Raw genomic sequence first — 21,025 nt, 5'->3', positions numbered from 1 at the left:
CTAAATTGCTAATCATCACTATCCTCTTCGTAAAAGTGAGACATCTTTTCTGACGTGAGGCGGGCATATGTCTATCCACTTCCTTGCAGAATTCTAGGACCAAGGGGCATTACATGCCACACCCTACCGTGTCTCTCTTCTCACAATTGATTAGGTATTTGGAAACCTTGATAATGCTGAGGAGGAACTCGAGACCTTGTTGAAAGACAAGTCTACTCTCGTGCCAATGGAAACTTACAGAATATCACAGGTATTCAGGGCGTGAGGTATAAGTCATAACGACATGGATTTGCCTCTTTAGATGAAGTAAAATTCAAAATCACAGACATCAGAAGACATCTAGGGCTTACTGTCAATCCATCTTGGGAGCCGATGGGATGCGAGTCTCCGGTGTGCTCGCTCTGTGTGGCCAGACAGTGTGAGGGGATCAAGCGAAGCATTCGCTGCCTGCGTGGCTAAGTAAGAAGACAATGATTCTATGAAATGAGTCTCGTTCATAGAGTACTGAAAATCTATAAAAGGTCCATTCCGCTCCGAGTTATGACCCCGTGGTATCCTCTTCATCCTCAACCATCAAGACCAAGCAAGCAAATCACCACATCCTCACCCCATCCAACTCTCACCACCTTCACTTCCACCTCCTGAATCTCTTTCCCACTCTCACAATGCACTTCTTCAAGCTCATCACCACCCTCGCCGCCGCCGTCTCGGTCTCGGCCATCGACATCCAGAAACACTTTGGCCAAAACTGCGGCGGCAACTTCCGCGTCTGCAGAGGTATCAACCCGAACATATGCTGCACCGGCGCCACGGCCGAGAGCATCCTCTTCCGCTACATCCCGTCCAACTGGCGCATCGAGTGCCGCGGCTACGACGGCGGCGACTGCCGCAACCGCCGTGCCACCATCCTCTCAGCCGGCGCCACCTCCGTCTGCATGCGCTCTGGCGGGTTCCTCTTCACCGGTGCGGGCTACGGCTTCGTGAACCGGAAGAGGGCACCTCAGGAGGCCGGCGAGGAGACGTGTGCTGCCGTAGCAGGTGAGGGGCAGGAGCAGAAGTGCGAGTCTAGCCAGGAGCCCGATACTCTGGTTCTTGTTGACGGATCCGAGTATAACCTTGTTGGTCTTGAGGCCGACAAGCTTGACAGACTGGTATGATACTTATACCCCAAGAGACCAACGATAGAGACACCGCTAACTCTCTTTTTAGTATGCGCTTCCACGAATCTTTTTTCTTACATTCTGAACAGCACACAGATGATCTGTTATTCCGTCTTTAATCCTTCAAGCATAGAATGCTGTTACTGACTGTTTCTTTGCTCTCTAGCTTCACCATTGCAGCCGATCCCAAAGTCACTTCTGCCGCCGATATTCCTGACGAGTTCACGCCTCTGCGAAAGTAAAGAACGTATGAATCAACCGGCAACTACATATGTGGTGCCCTAGGCGCTGACGCTGGTGAGATGGAGGGTTCAAAAAAAGGCAGGTGATGATGGTTGGTATCCCCAGCTGGAGATGTTAACTTGGCTGATTGGAGGGACGTGTGCTTGTTGGATTTCTCTTCTTTCTGTCAGCTGAAAGGTCATGTCTTTCTTCTTTATGCTCTCAACATCGTTGAGTAGCATTGTCCACTCCTTGACTGAGAGGGCTCTGGCGCCGGATGTCCCTTTTAGACCAAAAGAATGACACGTATTTTACTGATGAAGGCCAATTGCTTATGATTGTGAAATACAAAATTTCAGCAATTCCTCCTATTGAAGATATTGTGTGTCTGGAGTTAAAGTTGGTAGGAAGCCGCTCTGTTTGCCGTATTTAGTAGAGCAGCTAATTGAGGAACGTTAGACAAACTGACTTGTTATGTAGCAAGGAGTGGGCGAATTTGTTAGGGGAAGCCAGAAATCGCTGGCTGATGGCTGGAAACAGGTATAGGCTGATACGCGACGTAGTGCGTTGCTCTAGGGGTACCAGAACGAGTGGGCATTAAGTAAAGCAAGTTTGGCCAGGGCAATTTCCATGCTCAAAGTGAATGTTATTAGAAAAGGCAAATGAGATTAGGTTGAGGTGTCATCAAGGTATCTGGTGTGATCAATTGCTTCTCAGCTTCTAATAGTTTTGACGCCTCTATTCCAGGCCCACCCACGTCTACACCGCAATCAAGCCAGGTAGCCGTAATGTACATGATCATCAAGCCTGGATTTCCCCTTTTACTTTTTGTTTTTGATTTCGTGACTCATATTCCCCTCCTTATCTGGTAAGGGCGATGTCGTCTATTCTGAGAATCATCTTCACCGTCTCAGCGGCCAACTCAATGGCGCTGGTGCTCACCAACAGAGGCTGGAGGACGTTCTCCTTAGAAATGTTGGTGTTGACACCGCCGGACTTGATACTGACACCTGCATTCTTCTCACCGAGCTCATGTCTGTGACGAAGCTCGGTGACGACCTTGATGCTGTTAAGTCCGGCATTCTCGGCCAGAGTGGTGGGGACAACCTCCAGAGCGTCGGCAAATGCCTTCCAGCAAATGGCCTCGGTACCCGTCAATTCACGCGCGCGCTTGGAGAGCTGAGACGCGATCTCGATCTCAGCAGCACCACCACCGGCGATCAAAGCCTTCTTCTTCACCAAGCAGCGAACAACGCAGTGGGCGTCGTGCAAACTGCGCTCGGCCTCGTCAAGGATGAGAGAGTTGGCGCCGCGAACAACGACGGAGACAGTCTTGCCAGTGGCCTTGGCGCCGGTCACCTTGACCATGCGAGCTCCGTTGGACTGAACCTCCTCGACGAGATCAGCTGAGCCGAGCTTGTCCTCTGTGAACGAGTCGACGTCGGCAATGGGCTTGCAGCCGGTAGACTTGCAGATGAACTCGATCTCATCACGCTCGATATCCTTCACAGCAAGAATGCCAAGCTTGGCGAGGAAGTGCAGGGACAAGTCGTTGACAGCATCGCGAAGAATGGACTTCTGGATGAAAAGAACGTTGCACTTGGCCTTCTTGATCTTCTTGACCATGTTAAGAAGGTAGAGACGCTCCTCCTTAACGATCTTGTCCATCTGTCTGTAGTCGTTCACTTGGATAGTGTTTTCCATCTGTATTGGTCAGCAACCGCAAAAAAGGGGCATCTGAGGGGTAACCTTACGTCGGGCTTGGGAGGGCTGAGCTGGAACTGAATAAGACCGATTCTGGCCTTCTCGATTCTTGCGGGACCACCGGCACCCTTGAGAACAGGCTGCGTCAAGATCAAGCCATCCGAGAGCTCACTGTCCTCGATGGTTCCGCCAACCTTCTTGACGATTCTAATGTTCTTCAGGTCGACGTTGTCTGCCGTCTTGAGGTCGATGGTCTTGACAACGGAGTTGACGGCCATGGGGCCGAGGATGTTGGAGTATTGCGACACAATCTTGGAGGAAAGAGATGTGTTGGCTGCCTGAAGCAAGGATGCTGTGTCGGTGAGGGAAATGGGTTGTGACATGTCGTGGAGAACCTCGACAGCTGCGGCAGCAGCTCTCTGGAAAGCCTCTGAGATGACGGAGGGGTGAATTCCTTTTGACAGCAGTCTGTCGGCGGCACCGAGCAAGCTGCCGCAAATGACAACCACGGATGTTGTGCCGTCTCCCGCCTCCACGTCCTGTGCCGCCGAAAGGTTGACCAACATCTTTGCTGTCGGGTGCATGACAGACATGCTCTTCAACATTGTGTTGCCGTCGTTGGTAATGATCGTCTCGCCCTTCCCACTTCGAATCATCTTGTCCATGCCGCGGGGGCCCAGAGAGGTTCGGATCGCATCGGCGACGGCTAGCAGTCAGGTCGAGTCAGTTGATGATCTGGGAAGCTTGCAGGTCTGTTCCTCTTGCTCACCTCTAGCAGCAACAATGTTGGAGGAGCGGACGGCGACGGGCTTCTCCTTGTCCTGTAGGTGAAGTATTAGCAATAAGCTCCCCCTCTAGAAGCTTCACTATGAGTGCGCAGTTCGCACCTTGAAAGTAGCATTGCCAGAGCCTCCTCCGGCCTGGGCTGGTGCAGTAGTGGCCATTTTGACAGAACTGGTTTGTGTTGTGCTTGTTATCGAGAACTCGGGGTCGGAAAGACAAGCTAAACACGGGGTGCAAAGGTATCGGTATCGTCGAGGGCCTGTCCCGCTGTCGCCTTCTTTTGCGATCGCCCACTTTCTCTCAGGTAGCAACCCCCCCAGCGGCGGTGGGATATTTTTTAGCGGCCGTCAGGTTGTTCCTGCCCCGGTACTTCCAGGTACCCTGTGTGCCTGCTACCTAAGCCGGGCCGTCAGTTCTGTTTGCATTTTGCCTACACCGGGCCTAGCTCCACAGCAGCCTCGCATTTGTGGCCCGTGCTTTGGAGCTCAAGGCAACCTGGATTACGGAACCGTCTTCCATCACCACCTCCATCCCACGATTCCCACCCCCAGCATCATACTCATTGACGACCAACGCGACCACTCTTCGAAACCCTGCGATCCCATTCCGACGAACCATCCAAAACGAAGATTTCACGAACCTACCCCATCCATAATATTCGGCAGTAGGACGTTCAGTCCTCATCCTACATCATGGTATGGACCCTGCGTGTCCACTCCCCTCGATAGCAGTGTTAACTCGGGCATCATTAGCCTTCCGCTACCGGCCAGAACTGGGAGAAATACCAGAAGACCTACGCAGACGATGAGGTCGAAGAGAAGAAGATCACACCGCTTACCGATGAGTCCGTCCACCCCACCAACTTCGAGTTACGATCAATTGTTGACTAACAATACCCAGAGATATCCAAGTGCTCAAGACCTACGGTGCCGCCCCGTACGGCGCTGCCATCAAGAAGCTTGAGCAACAGATCAAGGAGAAGCAAACGAGTGTAGACGAGAAGATTGGCGTCAAGGTAGCTACATTTGTCCCTCCTTGGCTGATGCAACTCGGACTGACATGACCAGGAATCCGATACGGGTCTTGCCCCTCCTCACCTTTGGGACGTAGCAGCAGACCGACAACGCATGTCGGAAGAACAACCTCTCCAGGTCGCCCGGTGTACAAAGATCATCCCCGACGAGAAGGACGACTCCAAGAGCAAATATGTCATCAACGTCAAGCAGATTGCCAAATTCGTCGTGCAGCTCGGCGAGAGAGTGAGCCCTACGGATATCGAAGAGGGCATGCGAGTGGGTGTCGATAGGAACAAGTACCAGATTCTTCTGCCGCTTCCGCCCAAGATCGACGCCAGTGTCACGATGATGACGGTCGAGGAGAAGCCCGATGTTACATACGGAGATGTTGGTGGTTCAAAGGAGCAGGTCGAGAAGTTGCGCGAAGTCGTCGAGATGCCCCTCTTGTCGCCAGAGCGGTTCGTCAACCTCGGTATCGACCCCCCGAAGGGTGCGCTGCTGTACGGACCCCCCGGTACCGGAAAGACCCTTTGCGCCCGAGCTGTCGCCAACAGAACAGACGCCACCTTCATCCGAGTCATCGGCAGTGAGTTGGTCCAGAAGTACGTCGGTGAGGGTGCAAGAATGGTGCGCGAGCTTTTCGAGATGGCGCGGACGAAGAAGGCCTGCATTATCTTCTTTGACGAAATTGACGCCATTGGTGGTGCCCGTTTCGATGACGGTGCCGGTGGAGACAACGAGGTTCAGAGAACTATGCTGGAGCTCATTACCCAGCTGGACGGTTTCGACGCTCGTGGCAACATCAAGGTCATGTTCGCGACCAACAGACCTTCCACTCTCGATCCCGCCCTGATGAGACCCGGCCGTATCGATCGTAAGATCGAATTCTCTCTGCCCGACCTCGAGGGTCGTGCCAACATTCTGCGTATTCACGCCAAGAGCATGTCCGTCGAGCGGGACATTCGGTGGGAGCTCATCTCGCGTCTGTGCCCCAACGCCACAGGTGCCGAGCTTCGCAGTGTCTGCACAGAGGCTGGTATGTTCGCCATCCGCGCCCGGAGAAAGGTGGCGACGGAGAAGGACTTCCTCAGCGCCGTGGACAAGGTCATCAAGGCCAACCTCAAGTTCAACTCGACGGCCAGCTACATGCAATACAACTAAGATGGGCAATTCAAGGGCTATGAGATGGAATGGAAGGGGGGGTCACGGAGTTTCGTCATGTCCTTTATTTCTAAAGGCTGTAAGAATAGGCAGGCTTCGGATCGGGGAAGGCTTCTAGAGGGCGTGATACCTTCCGAGAGAAAGGAGAAATAGATCATGCTTTTCATGTGCCAATTGCAGTTTCACAATGGCGCAATTTGCAAGTGACATGATGAGTCTGCCTGCCCGACCTAGGTATGCAGAGAGAAACGACAGCGCTTAACGTAACTTTTCATGTAGCAGGTCGGTTTGCTTAGAGAAACGTACCGCAAGTAAGGTGATATTATTAGACCGGCTCACTCACTGCCTGGTATTCTCAACCCCTGAAGCATAGAGGGTGGCTTTATTTGGCAAAATTGGTGGTATCGTTGGCCGTAGAATTACATTGAACTACAGCTAGACGAGGCACTCTCTCTCTCGCCTCTCCAGCCTACCTAACGTAGTGAGAATAAGGGGACGTGAGTATTTTTCAACCCATCCCTTGCTCTCGCTGTTCCTTGGTAACATCTCCTAGGTGGTCCTCCCATGCGCAAAAAGAAAAGTAACAACGTCCCATGCTGCCTCAGCATTGCCCAAACTTGCTCCATTACCAAATGAATATGCATGCCTTCATTAGCAGTGCCGTACGCTCAACCGTCTTCCGTGGGCGTTTTGACTGTCGAAAAAGAACCTCCTTGAACGCTATGATTTAAAACCAAAAAAAAAAAAAAAGGAGAAATATTGCCCTCAGACAGGGCGTTACAGTCCACCTTAGACTGACTCCATGCGTGAGAGGCAGCCCAGGCAAACAATATCGCCCTCGGAACCCTTCTCGATGCAACAGCGACTGCAGACCATCTGCCTATGACCGCCGCCCGTCCAACCGTTGTGCCGAGTTGCTCGGCCGGTTCTCTTTGCCTCCTCCTCTTCTCTTGATTGCCGTTGCCTGTCGTCATCCACATCATCCATGGTACATGACCGTGAGAGGTCGAGTCCGTCTTGCCCCTGGTCCTGTTGCGTGCTGTTTACGCCGCCGTTGCTGCTTGGTCGTCCGTCCTTTTCCCAGCCCTGGCATTCTCGGACGCAGATATAGCATGATCGTTGCCCACAGCCCTGGCAGTCTGCAAATGAGTCGAGGTCTGATTTCTTGGTAGGGCGGCGGTGGCAGATGTGGCAGGGTGCCAAGGATGAGGGCGTCTTGGGTCTATTGCCAGCTGCATCCGCCTGGTTCTGCGCTGCATGGGAGGTGTGGCGAGACTCTGTCGACGACCTACTATCCCGCCTTTGCTGTGAATCATGTTGTGATGTAGTACCGCCATTCAAGCTACCCAGCTCCCCACTATCATTGTCATCGTCGTCGTCAAACATGCGCTGTCGCTTGGATACAGGAAGCGGCGCTATTTTCCGAGGAACCGAGTCGATGTTCTGGCGTGATGCCTCGGCGGAGGCAGCGATGTCATGGGAGAATCCAAACTCATATCTCAACCGTTCATTATTAGTGGAAGGGAAGCGAGGGAAGTTGCCTCCCAGGTGCTGCTGCTGCTGCTGCTGTTGAATCTGCTGTTGAATAGGCCTGCCTCCAAAAACGCCGTCAGCGTTCCAGTTTTTCGTTGCAGCCTGATACTGGGCGAGTTTCTCGTACAGGGGGCCTGGCAAATGCAGGTCGTTGCTGTTGGCGTCGTTGACGTCTCGTCTGCGCTTTCTGCCAGACGCCATCGCCATCAGCCGTGGATACTCCTCGGCGACGGATGGCATTTGGGTCTCTGGTTTGTATGGTTCGATTTAAGCAGAGTTTGTTGTAATTCGTGTACGGTATGAAGCCCGTTGATCGATGCAAAAGGTTTTCTTGTCGTCGAAAGGGGGCGAGAAACCAGGCGTTGGTGTTGATTGAATTCGTGGTCGGCAAGGCGAGGTTCGCTGATAAGGTTCCTCGTAGATTTCTCTTGTCGATAAGAGGAATCGAATGGAAAGGGTATGAAGGCGACGAAACAAACCGTTGAGGGCTTGCTTCTGGTCAAAGATGGAGAGTAAAAGAGCTCACAAGAAGAGGGAGGACTTGATGACGAGTGAAGTACGCTCTTTCCCACTCGCTTTTCTTGACTCGGCAGCTCCTTCGTTGGAGGAGGGGGGAAGGGAAGGTGGTGGTGGTAGTGGTGGTGTTGCTAGTTAGCTGCAGGCACATACGTCCATGTGAGCAGGCTCTGGCAGGACTGGCAGTGGACGGCAGGGTGGTTTTGAGGTGGCACTGATGGCCAGGCCCCGGCTCGGAGCTTTTAGGCCTGACGGAAGTTGCCCAGTTTAATGAGGTGAAGTGGACACTAACGGGCGATGAAGGGAACAGAGGATTGGTCGACGTCGTGCTTTCCACCCTTGGCTGCTTGTGTTCTGTCAGCGCAGTCATCTCAGCGGACTCAGCGCTGGATCCAACTGTTCAGAAAGCGCGCCGTCCGCTGGAAAACCGATCGTTTCCTTCCAGCCTCTGGAGCACGTTGCTGGAGCACCTCCAAAAGACCCACCAAGATTCGTGTCTTCCACCAATTGACAACCCCTGACTACCTGCCCAAGGTAGACGCAAACCCCGGCCATTCACTCCTCAGTCAATGTCGTTGCTCAGAAACTGGGTGGTCATCGGCGACAAATGACACTTTAGATGCCTGTAAAGTCACAGAACTTTGTGCGCGAGCTAGGGGTCCGGAAGGAAGACATGAGATGAAACATCTTTCTCATTATTTACCAAACAACAAAAAACAAAATTATAAAAATGGGTACGGACATGCATCCTCGCATTGTTTTGTCAACCTACAAATAAGTAAGGTGCAACTGCGTTTCGGCGAATCAATGGCCGAGGGTACGCATATTAAAGACACCGTTGAATCCGGCAGCCGATGATTGCATCCAGTATCAACCGGTAGTACTCCGTATACTCAGCTCTGTCTTCATGACTCCGCGCCTGGCGACATGTTTCCCATTGACGGCACGAAGTAAACTAATCTTCCTCATTTCATGACTGCAGCTTGATGGTCAGGTCGTGGTAGTACTTTGCTGCGTGGAACATCACTTTGATATGTTTGGCGCATAAAATTCTAATCTTGTCTTGTCATTATCAAGGAGTCAGGTATTGAAAAAGGACCATCTGATTTACACTCTATCGCTCCCCATATTGCTCCCAACGATGAATCTCGTCTCTGCCGCCTCCACTAACAAAGGAGCTGTTTTAGAGAGCCTAGTATAACATACACAGAGACAACCGAAATGTTGCCATGCTAATTTAGTGGCGAACCTTGGTGTCCTTGGGAGGGTCGTACGCGAGCTTTCTCGACTTGAGCCAGGCCCACTTGTACTTCTTGACCCAGACGCTGAGGGCCCAGAGGGAGGCCGAAACAACGAGAACCTTCATACCCATGCGCTTGCGGTCGTCCATCTCGGGCTCAGCGGCCCAGTTGAGGAACTCGACAACGTCCTTGGCCATCTGCGAGGTGGAAGCGGGAGTGCCGTCCTCGTACTCGACGAGGTCCTCGTAAAGGACACGGGCCATGGCGATACCGGTACCGGGGAAGTAGGGGTTGAAGTTCATGCCGGGAGCGACGACGGCGCCCGCGGGGGGCTCCTCGGGGTAACCGGTCAACAAGCTGAAGATGTAGTTGCAGCCACCGTGGCGGGCCTTGACGATCAAGCTCAGGTCGGGGGGGAGGGCACCGTTGTTGGCGAAACGGGCAGCCTCCTCGTTCTTGTAGGGGTCGGGCATGTAGTCGGAGAGCTTGCCGGGGCGCATCTCGATGTCACCCTGCTCGTTAGGCTCACCGGGGTACTCGTTCTCCTCGGCCATGGCCTTGGCCTCGTCGACGGTCAAGACGGTACCGACGAGAGTTCGGTAGGGGACACGGCTGAGAGAGTGGCAAGAGGCGCAAACCTCGCGGTAGACCTGGAAACCACGGCGGAGACTGCAATTCAATGTAAGCGTCATACATCTCCGATGGCCGAAAAAAATCGACGTGGTGTTCTGCTTACGCCTGGTGGTCAAAGGTCTTGAACCATTGCTCGTGAACCCAAGGGTAGTTGGTAGGGTGAAGACTGGAAGATGATAATTTAGCTCAATGATCGATTGCTGTCGGTCGGCCCCGGTTCCAATGTCGATTATGCCTCAACCCAAGGGATTCGGCGGCATTCGAGCAATTGTCCCTCAGCGACCGCATACGGATAGGCAAAAGACTCACCCCTCCTCAGCCGGTGCGGCAGCGTTGGCGGAAGGTCCGTAGAGGTGATAGTACCAGGCCATGGAGCCCAAGGCGAGAGACGTCGACGTGACGGCGGCGAGGTTCAATCTAGAGGAAGCTTCGGCACCAGCGCCGCTGGAAGTAGAGGCGGCACGCTGTATCAATCATCGTCAGCAAATTTGCCCCAGGGTCCTTGATGTCCATTGATGTCCGTCGATGGCCATTGAGACCTGGCTCGGGCGTGTTCGTAGGCGGTCGGTCGGATTGCCTCGGGAATTTCGACTCGTGATCAGCTCATCTGCGTACCTTTGAAATCGTGACAGCGCCATTTGTGAAAGTGCGCGCCGAGCGCAAGCAGGACCTTGCCAACATGATGGGCGAGCCGTATCCGCAGCTACAGAGACAGCCGCGAACAGATTGATGGGGCAATTGGTGGGAGGTCGTCTCGTGGCGGAGATCGGTTCTATGGTACAGCAGTCGAGGCAGGAGAAAATCGCTTGAGGCAGTTTTCGAGTGCCTTAGGTATGGGACGTCCCTGATTGGCTGATGGGCACGGTCAATGACATCTTCCGTTCCGGCGACTTTTCGCTTCCTTCCTCTTACCCGTAGTTGCCCGGTTGCACTCAATTGACCACACGTATTTCCGATCGCCCGTCTCACCCAGGTGAATCCAACAGCTGGCGTCTGCCAACCCTCGGACTGAGAAATGTCGCCCCCATGATTGGCCTGACTTGGATGCAACTGCAGCGATCTGCCTCATGCATCACAACACGACATTGGACGATGAAATAGTTATTTCAAACAAAACCCCCTACCTTGATCTGAAGGCGCGACAAAATTCGAGCAACATTTTTAGCACCTTAGCACCTAAATGCATTGAGCTCCGAAGTCTTCGGCAGCTCATCATGAGAAACACCGAAATGATGATGACAAGGTAGCAAAAGAGTTGGGTATCAGGTGGATTTATTCGACAAAACTACAAAACTTTTTAACCTCGCCGGACCGGATATAGCTCCCGCAATCCACGGCGGGCAGCTATCGGTATATGCACACTTTTCTCCCTTCGCTAAGTCGACAGCCACGCCTTGTAGCTAGTCTGTATCCCATAGAACTCACTACCGTTGCACAAAGTCATTAGGTTCGAAACTAGCTACTCAAGCACCGTTCTTGCTGATGAGTTCGCGGCGCTGCTTCACTGCGTTGGCCAGTTGGTCGAGCACAGAGATGGTGTCATCCCAGTGGATGCATGCGTCTGTGATGCTGACTCCGTACTTCAGGCCCTCCTTGCCCTCCTTCGGCACCTTTTGGTTGCCTATTGGGAAATTAGCATCTGCAATCACATGCAATGATCTAGACAGGTACTTACCCTCATTGATGTTGCTCTCAATCATGACACCCATGATGCCAGTCTCGCCGCCGGCAATCTGGCCAGCGAGGTCGGCAGCAACCTTGGGCTGGTTCTTGTGATTCTTCAGAGAGTTGCCGTGGGAGCAGTCGACCATGAGTCTTTGGGGAAGACCGGCCTTCTCCAAGGCAGCCTTGGCCTCAGCAATGCTCTTGGCATCGTAGTTGGTGCCGCGAGTACCACCTCTGAGAATGGTGAAGCAGTCCTCGTTGCCCAGGGTACCGACGACGGCCACGACGCCGGGCTTGGTAACGGAAAGGAAGTGGTGAGGGTGTCTGACGGCGCCAATGGCATCAATGGAGACGCCGAGCGAGCCGTCGGTGCCGTTCTTGAATCCAACGGGGAAACTGAGACCGCTCGCAAGCTCTCGGTGCAGCTGACTCTCGGTGGTTCTCGCGCCGACAGCGCCGACGGACAGCAGATCGGCAAGGAACTGGGGTGAAATGGTATCGAGCATCTCGCTGGCAATGGGCATGCCCTTGTCGGTAAGGTCGACGAAGAGCTGTCTCGACAGGCGCAGACCCTTGTTAATCTTGAAGCTGTTGTCGATATCCGGGTCGTTGATCAATCCCTTCCATCCGACCGTCGTGCGGGGCTTCTCGAGGTAGGAGCGCATCACGATGAGGAGCTCGTCCTTGTGCTTCTCCTTCTCTTGCAGCAACATATCGCAGTACTCGAGAGCAGCTTTGGGGTCGTGGATGGAGCAAGGGCCAATGATGACCAGTAGTCTCTCCTTCTTGTCGGTACCATTGACGATAGCGACGGACTCGTCACGGCCCTCGATCACAGTTTGCTTCGACTTGGGGGTTTGGGCAATCTCATGTTGGAGCAGATCGGGCGACGTCAGCGGGTTGTAACCGCGAACTACGACATCAATTAGCTTGGCTTGATGACCGAGAAAGGATCAATGCAGTCTGTACTTCTCCAATCTTCGCTCTCGGCCTTGTTGCCGACATTTTTGTTCTCGATGAAGAAGCTCTGCAATAGAGTGGTGAGTCACAGGTGTTGTACTTGCGCGCGGTGGCCGGGGGGGTCGCGAGAGCTGACTTACAGACATGGTGGCGGCGAGGAACTTCAAAAGCAAGATGCAATTGGACGCTGAATGCTTAGTGAATGCTGGACGAGTCGATTGAAAGGAACACCGAGATAGTTGACAAGTGAAAAAAGTGCAATTGAAAGAGAAAAATAGACTTTTTTTTTCTCTTCTGGATTTGTAGGTTGCTGTGTCCAAAGGAGGGCAGCTTCGAGAGGACTGGAATACCTTACATCAGACCTGAGCACAAATGGGCGAAGACTCATTCGTCCCCTTGCCCAGTGCCACCCCGGCCAGCAGTACCCCGCCGAAGACGGACCCAGAAAAAAGTTGAACACCACCTTGGCTACCACTACCACCACCAACCTACTGCGTAACCTCAAGTCAGGGCCGCCCGCCCATGCAAGCGCAGGCAAACTTGCCACCAGTGAACCAATGGACCAACAGTGAGGGGTATCCTTGCCGCGTCTTTCTCGCTGAATTATGACCGTGACGTGAGGGTTGCCCCCTGTGGATCTGTCCAGCCGGCCTCAAATGGCGCCACAAGATGGGTCTCACCGCCTGCAAAATGCCCGCGACAGCACCGAAGAACGGGCATTTCCACTGCAGACTGCAGTCAGTGCTACGTCGACTTTGACAGACATTCCCGGAGGTGGGATGCCCTCGACTTCTTCTCCTCCAACCTATCGGTGACGAATATTTGGAGCACATGGTAAGGTATGGTACCTTGCTTCTATTCCGAAGGCGCCCTAGTTTGACATGTATCCTAACCACATTCAATCTATTACTCCAAATACTTCAAAATCTGTATCGAACATCACCGATGTCGCTTGGAACCCCACGAACCTTTAGCCAAAATCTACAACACACCACCTTCCACCAAAGTCTAGATCGTCTTTTTCAGGGGCTTGTAAGCCTCCTTCTCCATCTCCACATAGCCGTTAAATCGGCCATACACCCACTTCAAAAGACTGGTACTCGCGGTCATCAGTGCGGCTGAGAAAGTGAACAACCCCACGCGCTGTACGGTGTTGAGGACATCGAAAATAGGGTAAGGGTACCTGCATCTAGTTAGCGGGCTATACAATCGGTGGAATAGGGGAATCTTTTAATCTACCATCCGTTTCTGCTGAAGCACAGCTCGACCCAGCCCCAGTACAGGAAAGCAAAGATCATACTAATGGCCATGGCCGAGTACGCGCGAATCGTCCATGGCGGGCTGAACAGAATTAGGTCCAGAGACAGGACCACAGCAGGGACCAGATGGAATCCAACGTCCGGTAGCCAGTGAAGTTCGAATCCCTCGGGAATCAACAATCGCTTGTCGATGGAGCGGATTCCCCAGTACAAGATGCTGATGAGCACCTCAAGCGGTGCTGCCGTAGTCGACAGGGCGTTCTTTACAGCAAACAATGAAGGGCTGAGGGTAATATCGGCCAGCAGCCCTATCACAAACGTCACAAACGACAGAATCAGTCCGATGTTGGTGAGATGCTGGTAGTTTCCTCCGAAACCCATGGAGATGTCGTGAGTGAGTCCGTTCAGGAAGTTGAAGGATGCGATGAACGAAACGATGCCGGTGACGTGCAGCAACAGAGACGCTGTACGGGACGGCGACTGCAGCCGCTGTAACTGATGTTTGGCCATCTTAGTTTGTCTCGATGTTGGCAATGATGTTGCTTGTCCCACAGTTGTAGTTCTGGTGTAAGGTAGTTTGATGTAAAAGAGGGATGAGATGACACTTCCGCAACGAGACGGGCCCAAAGGAAAGGAATTGTTGAGGAACGGGAGGGAGAGAAATCCGAGGGATTGGGTCGTCGTATGTCGTTGATGCCTTGAGACGAAAACTTTATGAAGGTAACGTTTGCGACAAGAGTGACTTCTTATTTATTTGTCTTCCAAAAGGAAGAAAAAGCTGTTGCCGACTAATCAGGGTTCCAACTGATGCATCGTCAGGCTGACGGACCGCAGCAAGTTGCAACTGTCCGGTGCCTTCGGAAGGCTTCGTCATGAGGTCACTGATGGATCCCGGCGGCGCGGTGCCCCGTACCTGATCGCACCTCCAGTGTCACCAAAAGATCCACGCAGGCCCCTAACCTGGAATCCTGGATGCCCCATCGCAGCCCGCGGCATGTGTTGCCGGCCGCTAAAGCCAAACTAAGAAGAAGCTCACAGTGGGTCCAGTGCCGGCAGCAAGGCTGCTTTACGTTGGCTGCCACTTCCCCGGCACCCTCATCTGATTGGATCAATTGACATAGCTTCCTGCAAACCACCACAAGCTTCCTGGATTTCCATCTCAGCCTTACCACGCGACGAGCACTTGCACTCACGGTCACCACACTCGCCGTCGCTATATCGTGGACCTTGAGCAACGGAACCATGTCTGACGAAGACGCCAAAACCAATAAGCGAAGTCATGCGGACCTCGTTGCCCAAGATGACGGTAAGTATACACGATGTGACCTGGGACTCTGTTCTAGCGCTATTCTCCGACGAGGCTTTGACTAACGGCGTGACTAGACAGCTCTTCCGATGACGATATGGGCCCTCAGCTCCCCTCAGAAGCGCCAAAGAAGAAGAAGCGTCGCGTCCTGCCATACGAAAAGCTCTACATTGCTGCGCTGCCCAAATCGACCCGGTACTCCAAGTCTCTGATGCATAAGGAGCAGCTGTCTTTCGTGACAGTGACGCCTCTGACGGACTTCATTATTACCTCATCTGTCGACGGTGTCGTCAAGTTCTGGAAAAAGGTGGCCGAGGGAATAGAGTTTGTCAAGGAGTTCAAGGCACATGCGGACGAGATCAGGTCCGTCTCCGTCAGCCAGGACGGGAGAAGCTTTGCAACCGCCGGGGCAGACAAGACTGTCAAAATCTTCGATATCATTACGTTCGATCTTCTGGCGATGCTGAAGTTGACCTTTGTACCGAGATGTCTTTGCTGGGTCCACAACCGAGGGGCTTCGCTACCTCTTCTTGCGGTGTCCGAGGAAACCAATTCCAAAATCCACATTTTCGATGGCAGGGGAGAGAGGCAAGACCCGATTCACACGATCAAGACTCTACACAGAAGTCCAGTCTCAGTCATAGCTTTCAACAGTGCCTACGACTGCGTGCTGTCCGCGGACGAAAAGGGCATGCTGGAGTACTGGCGACCAAGCGGCGACTACGAGAAACCGGACAATGTATTCGAATTCAAAGCTTCAACAAATCTGTTCGACTTCAAGAAGGCGAAAGCAGTACCGACATCCATCACGATTTCACCAACAGGCAAGCAATTTGCCGCCTTCTCTCAGCCAGACAGGAAAATCCGAATCTTTGACTTTGCGTCTGGAAAGTTGTATCGAACATATGACGAATCTCTCCAAGTAATTGAGGATATGCAGCATGCTGGGTTAGCGTTGCAAAAGCTGGAGACCGTGGAATTTGGTCGCAGGTTCGCCGTCGAGCGAGAAATTGACTCGGCAGCGTACAGAGACAAGGCAAACGTCATTTTTGACGAGTCTGGTAACTTCATTCTTTACGGCTCAATATCAGGCGTCAAAGTCCTGAACACCTACACCAACCAGATTGTCAAGGTGTACGGTAAAGAAGAGAACTTCAGAGCCGTCAACCTGGCGATATACCAAGGTCAACCGCAGAAGAAGGGCATTACTACAGTCGAGATGGGTGCTTCTGCTAATCCCCTGCTCCAGGAGTCCGAGTCCAGAGACCCCATCTTGATAACGACAGGAGTCAACAAGCAGCGATTTTACATGTTCACCAATGACGAAGAAATCTCAAAGTCGGTGCGAGACGTCCAAAATGAGAAGCCTACAATGCTTGGCCAGAAGAAGGCAGAAGAGGCCAAGAAGGCAGAGACTGGTACCGCCGCCGTAATCCACACCAACTACGGCGACATCCACATTCGTCTCTTCCCCGATGCGGCACCCAAGGCTGTTGAGAACTTTGTCACCCACTCAAAGAGTGGCTACTATAACAACACAATCTTCCACCGTGTGATTCGCAAGTTCATGATCCAAGGTGGAGATCCACTCGGCGACGGCACGGGTGGCGAGAGTATATGGGGAAAGGAATTCGCAGATGAATTCAGCAGTCTGAAGCACGACAAGCCATACACAGTCAGCATGGCTAATGCAGGCCCAAACACCAATGGTAGTCAGTTCTTTATCACAACGGAAAAGACGGTGAGTACAACCCAACTCGGCGACTTAGATATAATGCAGCCCTAACAGTCACAAACAGCCTTGGCTGGACGGGAAGCACACCATTTTCGGGCGAGCAACCCAAGGGTTCGACGTTGTCCATAAGATCGAGAATGCGCGGACGTATAAGGAGAAGCCAGAGGAGGACATCAAGATCCTCAACATCGACATCGTATAGCCCGTTCCGTCGAAAGACGCCAAGTAATGAAAGACATGAGACCAAACTGCTCGACATACCCCCACAGAAGGGCAAAAGTGAAATGGAGTGGAAAAAGCAATTCGATGATGCAGCATCCCCGCAAGCCTCGCAACTGATACCGACGGGCCTCACGATGCAGCTGCATATCAGCTCGAGTCCACTCAACTAAGTGAGGCTGTATGTTGTTCACGTGGACGCGAAAAGGCCAGCATTGGGCCGCTTACGATCCCGCAATCGGCGCTGCCATACCGCAACCCAATTCGGGCCCGATCTCGCCCGTCAGTGACACCCCGTACTTATAGACGACATTTGGGCGTACCTCATGTTCAACGGCGCGCACACTCGGTCTACGAAGTGGGCGACCCGGCCTTGTCGCAAGCGGTCTCAAACGTAGTCTACAACTTACCTTCAACGTTGATAGTGAAGACAGTGCGCTCAACCATCTCACAGATGGGAATTTCATAGACGCAGGCCTCCGGATTCCCTTCCTGCGCTGCATGTTCGCGTAGCATGAACTAGCCAATCAATCTGCCTCGACCCCGCCCCTTTCGGTTCGGCTCGTCCCTTTCTCATTGCCAGGATCGAGGTTTCTGGTCCGGCATGCCACGTCCGAATAAGCCAGGGGCGCCGGAGCCGAAACGTCGAAGCCGAAATGGTTGTTGGTAAGTTCACAACGCTCTGTAGCGTTGATGTATATGGCTTGCTTCCAGTCTAACTATCGTCTTCAACTGACTAACATGCCCGCCCATAGGCCGTGCAAAGCCCGGAAAGTGAAATGTGGTGAGGAACACCCAACGTGTATCAAGTTCGTTTTATCTGCATATAAGTGATGTTGGCTTTGAGACACTGTCTGCGTGAGAGACTACAATCGGTGGACGGCTAACGTACATACACAGTTGCCAACGGACTGGGGAGCCTTGCGATTATAGTGTACGACTAAATTGGGAGGGCCGTCGAACGAAGAGATCTCTTTCTTTGGGAACACATACAGGGATCACTCAGCCATCTAAAGACTCCTTCCGCACTGAGCAGCCGCCGTTCAATCATACGTTTACCGTTAGCAACCCGACTCAGGATGCTGATCCGAAGCCTTTAGCGAAACGCGTCCTCACTGCTCCCTTCAGCGTCGAGGCAGGGAAGAGAAAGCTTGAACAGCTAGAGACTCGTGATGACTCCTTGAGTCAATTTCAGAATACGTCCTCCCGATCGAGCCAGCACCAGAATGGTGCCCCATTTGCTCCGCCGCGCAGTGCACCAAACCACAATGCACGAGGCCACTCCTCCACATCAAGCCTCCGTCGAATCGTTCCCGCGACTGGAAATACTTCACAAAGATTACACAAGAGGCCCAAATCCCTCGCTGAGACAAAAAACCCGGATATGTTGAGCCAGTACGGCCCCATGTCTTCGCCAATTTCTCTAATCGGGAAAAGCCCTCCCACGTCTTTCCTAAGCTCGGGTGCTATCTCAACGTCGACCGGTACCCCCTTGACGCCCGTCTCGTTGGTGATCAAGTCTGACGATGAGACGAGATCGCCCGTCTTGAGCCTTCCTTCGCCGGCGTCTCCGGAAGATAGTCGACTGTCTGTGAACTATCTGCTCTCGAGTTCTCCCCGTGTTATACATGGTGTGAACAAGGGGTTAATACAACCATTTGGTCCGCCTCTGCTCAACTATGGATGCAAACAGGAGGTATCAGAAGAAGCTACATTTTACGGCTTCGATCTTGGCATTCCAGATGCTGACATTGCCCAGAATGATGACGCGGGATCCATATCTCCAACGGCATCTTCTACTAGACATTCTGGGCACTTCCTCCAAGCTTTGTGCGGTGGATCCTATTCTCAACAACCCGAGACCATTAATGGCACGATGCCAGGGGTCTGGTACTATGGCCAGCCTATTCCGATATGGATACCGCGAAGCATTGAGCCCATTCCTGCCAAGTGAGTCTCTAGTAGCATTGAACGGTTCAAGGCTGAACGATAGAAGGCTTCGAGAAAATCCCATGAATATTCTTGTAAGTCAGACTTTGGATCTCCAAGCAGATGTGTAAATGACACTGATGGCTTTGATAAACAGTACTTCGTAGGTAGCCAAGTACTCTCACTGCCCCCAGTTATGAATTAACGTCTGCACGACAGCATCACTTTTTGAACCATACGGCAAGGGGTAAGAGGTTCTATGCTGCCTTTTATCAAGCATACTGACTCAAAGTCAGTTCTTGTACCCTACGACGACCCCCGGTCCAACCCGTTTCGCACGATTCTGCCGCAGATGGCTGTCGGTAACGACCACCTACTCAGCTTACTCCTGGCCTACTCGGGTACTTATTTCTCCTGCGTGCTTCACCATCCTGATCTGACGACCTAGTCACAGCCGCCCATAGATCAAGACTTCTCGGAAAGAAGGAACCGCAGATGAGGATAGCAATCTGGGTGCAGGACATCTTTCCAGCTCTCCGGCAGGCCCTCAACGACAGGGACAAAATCATCTCAAACACGAGCCTCGCCACCGCCATCATGCTCGCCTCGCTGGAGATCATCTCGCCCACCGCGTTCGGGTACGACATTCCCTGGCAGCGGCACCTGAACCTGGCCCGGACGCTCATGTGGAGGCGGCTGGCGGACCTGCGCAGGACCACCGAGAACGGTCTGCGGGAGGACGGCGCGTGTGCCTTCCTGTGGAGCTGGTTCGCGTACTTGGACGTCTTGGGGAGCTTGAGCGGTGGCGGTGTGCCCGACGCGGATTCCTCGAGATTCTGGCTGCTCGAGTATACGGTCCACAATCCCGGCGACAGCCAGGATGAGATTGACTGCGTCATGGGCTTCACTACGCGCTGTGTCCAGATCCTCGCCCAGATCGCGGAGCTGGCACGCCGCTGCGACGAGCAGCGGTTTGCGCTGAACGGTACCTCGCCGCAACTTGTCTGGTATCCGAACGCGGATTCTGTCGAGCGGGCACAGTTGTTGGAGCAGGAGCTTTTGTACAGCATGGCGCAGCCGTCACGCCCGTGCAGACACATCACTACCATCAACACCCAGAGCCAGAGTCTAGGCCAGGACACCGGTGTCAAGATCGAAGGGCGGGATACCATGGGGGAGATCGTCCTTCTGAACGAGGCGTTCCACTGGGCTGGGCTTGTGCACCTACACAGGCGCATCCTGGGTAAGCCGCCCGGCCACGAGGACGTCCAGGGACCGGTGGGCAGGATCGTGGCGTGCTTGGAGGGTATTGCGCCTGGCGGATCGGCGGAGACGGGGTTCTTGTTTCCCATGTTCACGGCTGGGTGTCATGCGCTGGAGGGCCCGCAGAGGAGCAAGATATTGGAGAGATTTCGAAGCGTGGAGAGGAATGGGATGACGCAGGTATGTTCAAACTCAAGCTTGGCTAAGAATTCTGTCTTGTAACACTGGTTTCACGATTGGTGACTTGTGAGCTGACTTATTTTTCTGAACAGGTCTACAAGGCGAGAGTGCTCATGGAAAATGTATGGCTTACGGGGCAGCCGTGGGAGCCTTTGCTGTGTACGGAATTCGTTGGGTGACTTGAGCATCCCTCCTTCTTTTTCCTCGAGGACGGGAAAGGCCAGCAACCGGGAGTGCCGTGTTTGAAGGAAATTCAGTTGCCCTTTTAACTCGCGAACGAAGCATGGAGTTGGGTAAGAGATGTTGACAGGAGGCACATCAAGGAAGCATCATACGGGTACCAGCATTTTTCCATCTTCATGACATTTATGAGACCATGATTTGAATGAAACTTTTCATACTTAGCTTTGGGAGAGAAAGCTCGGGCTGGATATATAAGAGCTGGCAGCAATACACGTACCATGTCCTGATGTCACAAGTCTTTTCATTTTATTACAGTAATCAGTGATTTTCCCCAACAATGCAGCCTAGACCTTGATT

The 21,025-nt window shown here is 53.0% G+C and overlaps 9 protein-coding genes across 9 annotated transcripts; 4 read left to right on the top strand and 5 right to left on the bottom strand.

Annotated features, from left to right (window-relative positions):
• Positions 1-665: 665 nt before the first annotated feature.
• On the top strand, positions 666-1,402 carry HER10_EVM0004824 (uncharacterized protein; the record flags this gene model as incomplete). Its single annotated transcript, XM_035474455.1, has 2 exons — positions 666-1,108; positions 1,327-1,402. The coding sequence occupies 2 exons, from the start codon at positions 666-668 to the stop codon at positions 1,400-1,402; spliced, it is 519 nt and encodes a 172-aa protein (XP_035334900.1).
• A 681-nt stretch (positions 1,403-2,083) lies between these two features.
• HER10_EVM0012499 (T-complex protein 1 subunit delta) lies at positions 2,084-4,151 on the bottom strand. Its single transcript, XM_035481893.1, has 4 exons — positions 3,974-4,151; positions 3,856-3,907; positions 3,137-3,792; positions 2,084-3,086 (listed from the first exon to the last, which is right to left on the bottom strand). Exons 1-4 carry the CDS (start codon positions 4,028-4,030, stop codon positions 2,244-2,246), a joined length of 1,608 nt encoding a protein of 535 aa, XP_035335458.1. The 5' UTR covers positions 4,031-4,151; the 3' UTR covers positions 2,084-2,243.
• Positions 4,152-4,388: 237 nt separating this feature from the next.
• Positions 4,389-6,304, top strand: HER10_EVM0006959 (26S protease regulatory subunit 7). The gene is made up of 4 exons (XM_035476527.1): positions 4,389-4,564; positions 4,622-4,713; positions 4,770-4,884; positions 4,937-6,304. The coding sequence occupies exons 1-4, from the start codon at positions 4,562-4,564 to the stop codon at positions 6,044-6,046; spliced, it is 1,320 nt and encodes a 439-aa protein (XP_035335056.1). The 5' UTR covers positions 4,389-4,561; the 3' UTR covers positions 6,047-6,304.
• A 117-nt stretch (positions 6,305-6,421) lies between these two features.
• On the bottom strand, positions 6,422-8,289 carry HER10_EVM0002289 (uncharacterized protein). The gene is made up of 2 exons (XM_035472006.1): positions 7,707-8,289; positions 6,422-7,637 (listed from the first exon to the last, which is right to left on the bottom strand). The coding sequence occupies exons 1-2, from the start codon at positions 7,817-7,819 to the stop codon at positions 6,836-6,838; spliced, it is 915 nt and encodes a 304-aa protein (XP_035334707.1). The 5' UTR covers positions 7,820-8,289; the 3' UTR covers positions 6,422-6,835.
• An 863-nt stretch (positions 8,290-9,152) lies between these two features.
• Positions 9,153-10,757, bottom strand: HER10_EVM0010359 (cytochrome c1). Its single transcript, XM_035479822.1, has 4 exons — positions 10,585-10,757; positions 10,279-10,433; positions 10,073-10,135; positions 9,153-10,005 (listed from the first exon to the last, which is right to left on the bottom strand). The coding sequence occupies exons 1-4, from the start codon at positions 10,648-10,650 to the stop codon at positions 9,333-9,335; spliced, it is 957 nt and encodes a 318-aa protein (XP_035335298.1). The 5' UTR covers positions 10,651-10,757; the 3' UTR covers positions 9,153-9,332.
• Positions 10,758-10,979: 222 nt separating this feature from the next.
• HER10_EVM0005597 (3-deoxy-7-phosphoheptulonate synthase) lies at positions 10,980-12,944 on the bottom strand. The gene is made up of 4 exons (XM_035475206.1): positions 12,735-12,944; positions 12,604-12,661; positions 11,645-12,547; positions 10,980-11,590 (listed from the first exon to the last, which is right to left on the bottom strand). The coding sequence occupies exons 1-4, from the start codon at positions 12,738-12,740 to the stop codon at positions 11,433-11,435; spliced, it is 1,125 nt and encodes a 374-aa protein (XP_035334955.1). The 5' UTR covers positions 12,741-12,944; the 3' UTR covers positions 10,980-11,432.
• A 166-nt stretch (positions 12,945-13,110) lies between these two features.
• Positions 13,111-14,746, bottom strand: HER10_EVM0008207 (uncharacterized protein). The gene is made up of 2 exons (XM_035477739.1): positions 13,834-14,746; positions 13,111-13,777 (listed from the first exon to the last, which is right to left on the bottom strand). The coding sequence occupies exons 1-2, from the start codon at positions 14,361-14,363 to the stop codon at positions 13,603-13,605; spliced, it is 705 nt and encodes a 234-aa protein (XP_035335143.1). The 5' UTR covers positions 14,364-14,746; the 3' UTR covers positions 13,111-13,602.
• Positions 14,747-14,901: 155 nt separating this feature from the next.
• HER10_EVM0008174 (cyclophilin type peptidyl-prolyl cis-trans isomerase/CLD) lies at positions 14,902-17,223 on the top strand. Its single transcript, XM_035477706.1, has 3 exons — positions 14,902-15,159; positions 15,237-16,900; positions 16,959-17,223. Exons 1-3 carry the CDS (start codon positions 15,096-15,098, stop codon positions 17,094-17,096), a joined length of 1,866 nt encoding a protein of 621 aa, XP_035335140.1. The 5' UTR covers positions 14,902-15,095; the 3' UTR covers positions 17,097-17,223.
• A 2,171-nt stretch (positions 17,224-19,394) lies between these two features.
• HER10_EVM0010039 (cyclophilin type peptidyl-prolyl cis-trans isomerase/CLD) lies at positions 19,395-20,664 on the top strand (the record flags this gene model as incomplete). The annotated part of the gene is made up of 3 exons (XM_035479509.1): positions 19,395-19,443; positions 19,497-20,485; positions 20,578-20,664. The coding sequence occupies 3 exons, from the start codon at positions 19,395-19,397 to the stop codon at positions 20,662-20,664; spliced, it is 1,125 nt and encodes a 374-aa protein (XP_035335277.1).
• Positions 20,665-21,025: the final 361 nt, after the last annotated feature.

This window comes from Colletotrichum scovillei, assembly GCF_011075155.1.
Source record: "Colletotrichum scovillei strain TJNH1 chromosome Unknown Contig00004, whole genome shotgun sequence".
Lineage (NCBI taxonomy): Eukaryota > Fungi > Ascomycota > Sordariomycetes > Glomerellales > Glomerellaceae > Colletotrichum > Colletotrichum scovillei.
Note: the sequence above shows the minus strand (reverse complement) of the source record. Positions and strands in the feature narration are given on the sequence as shown.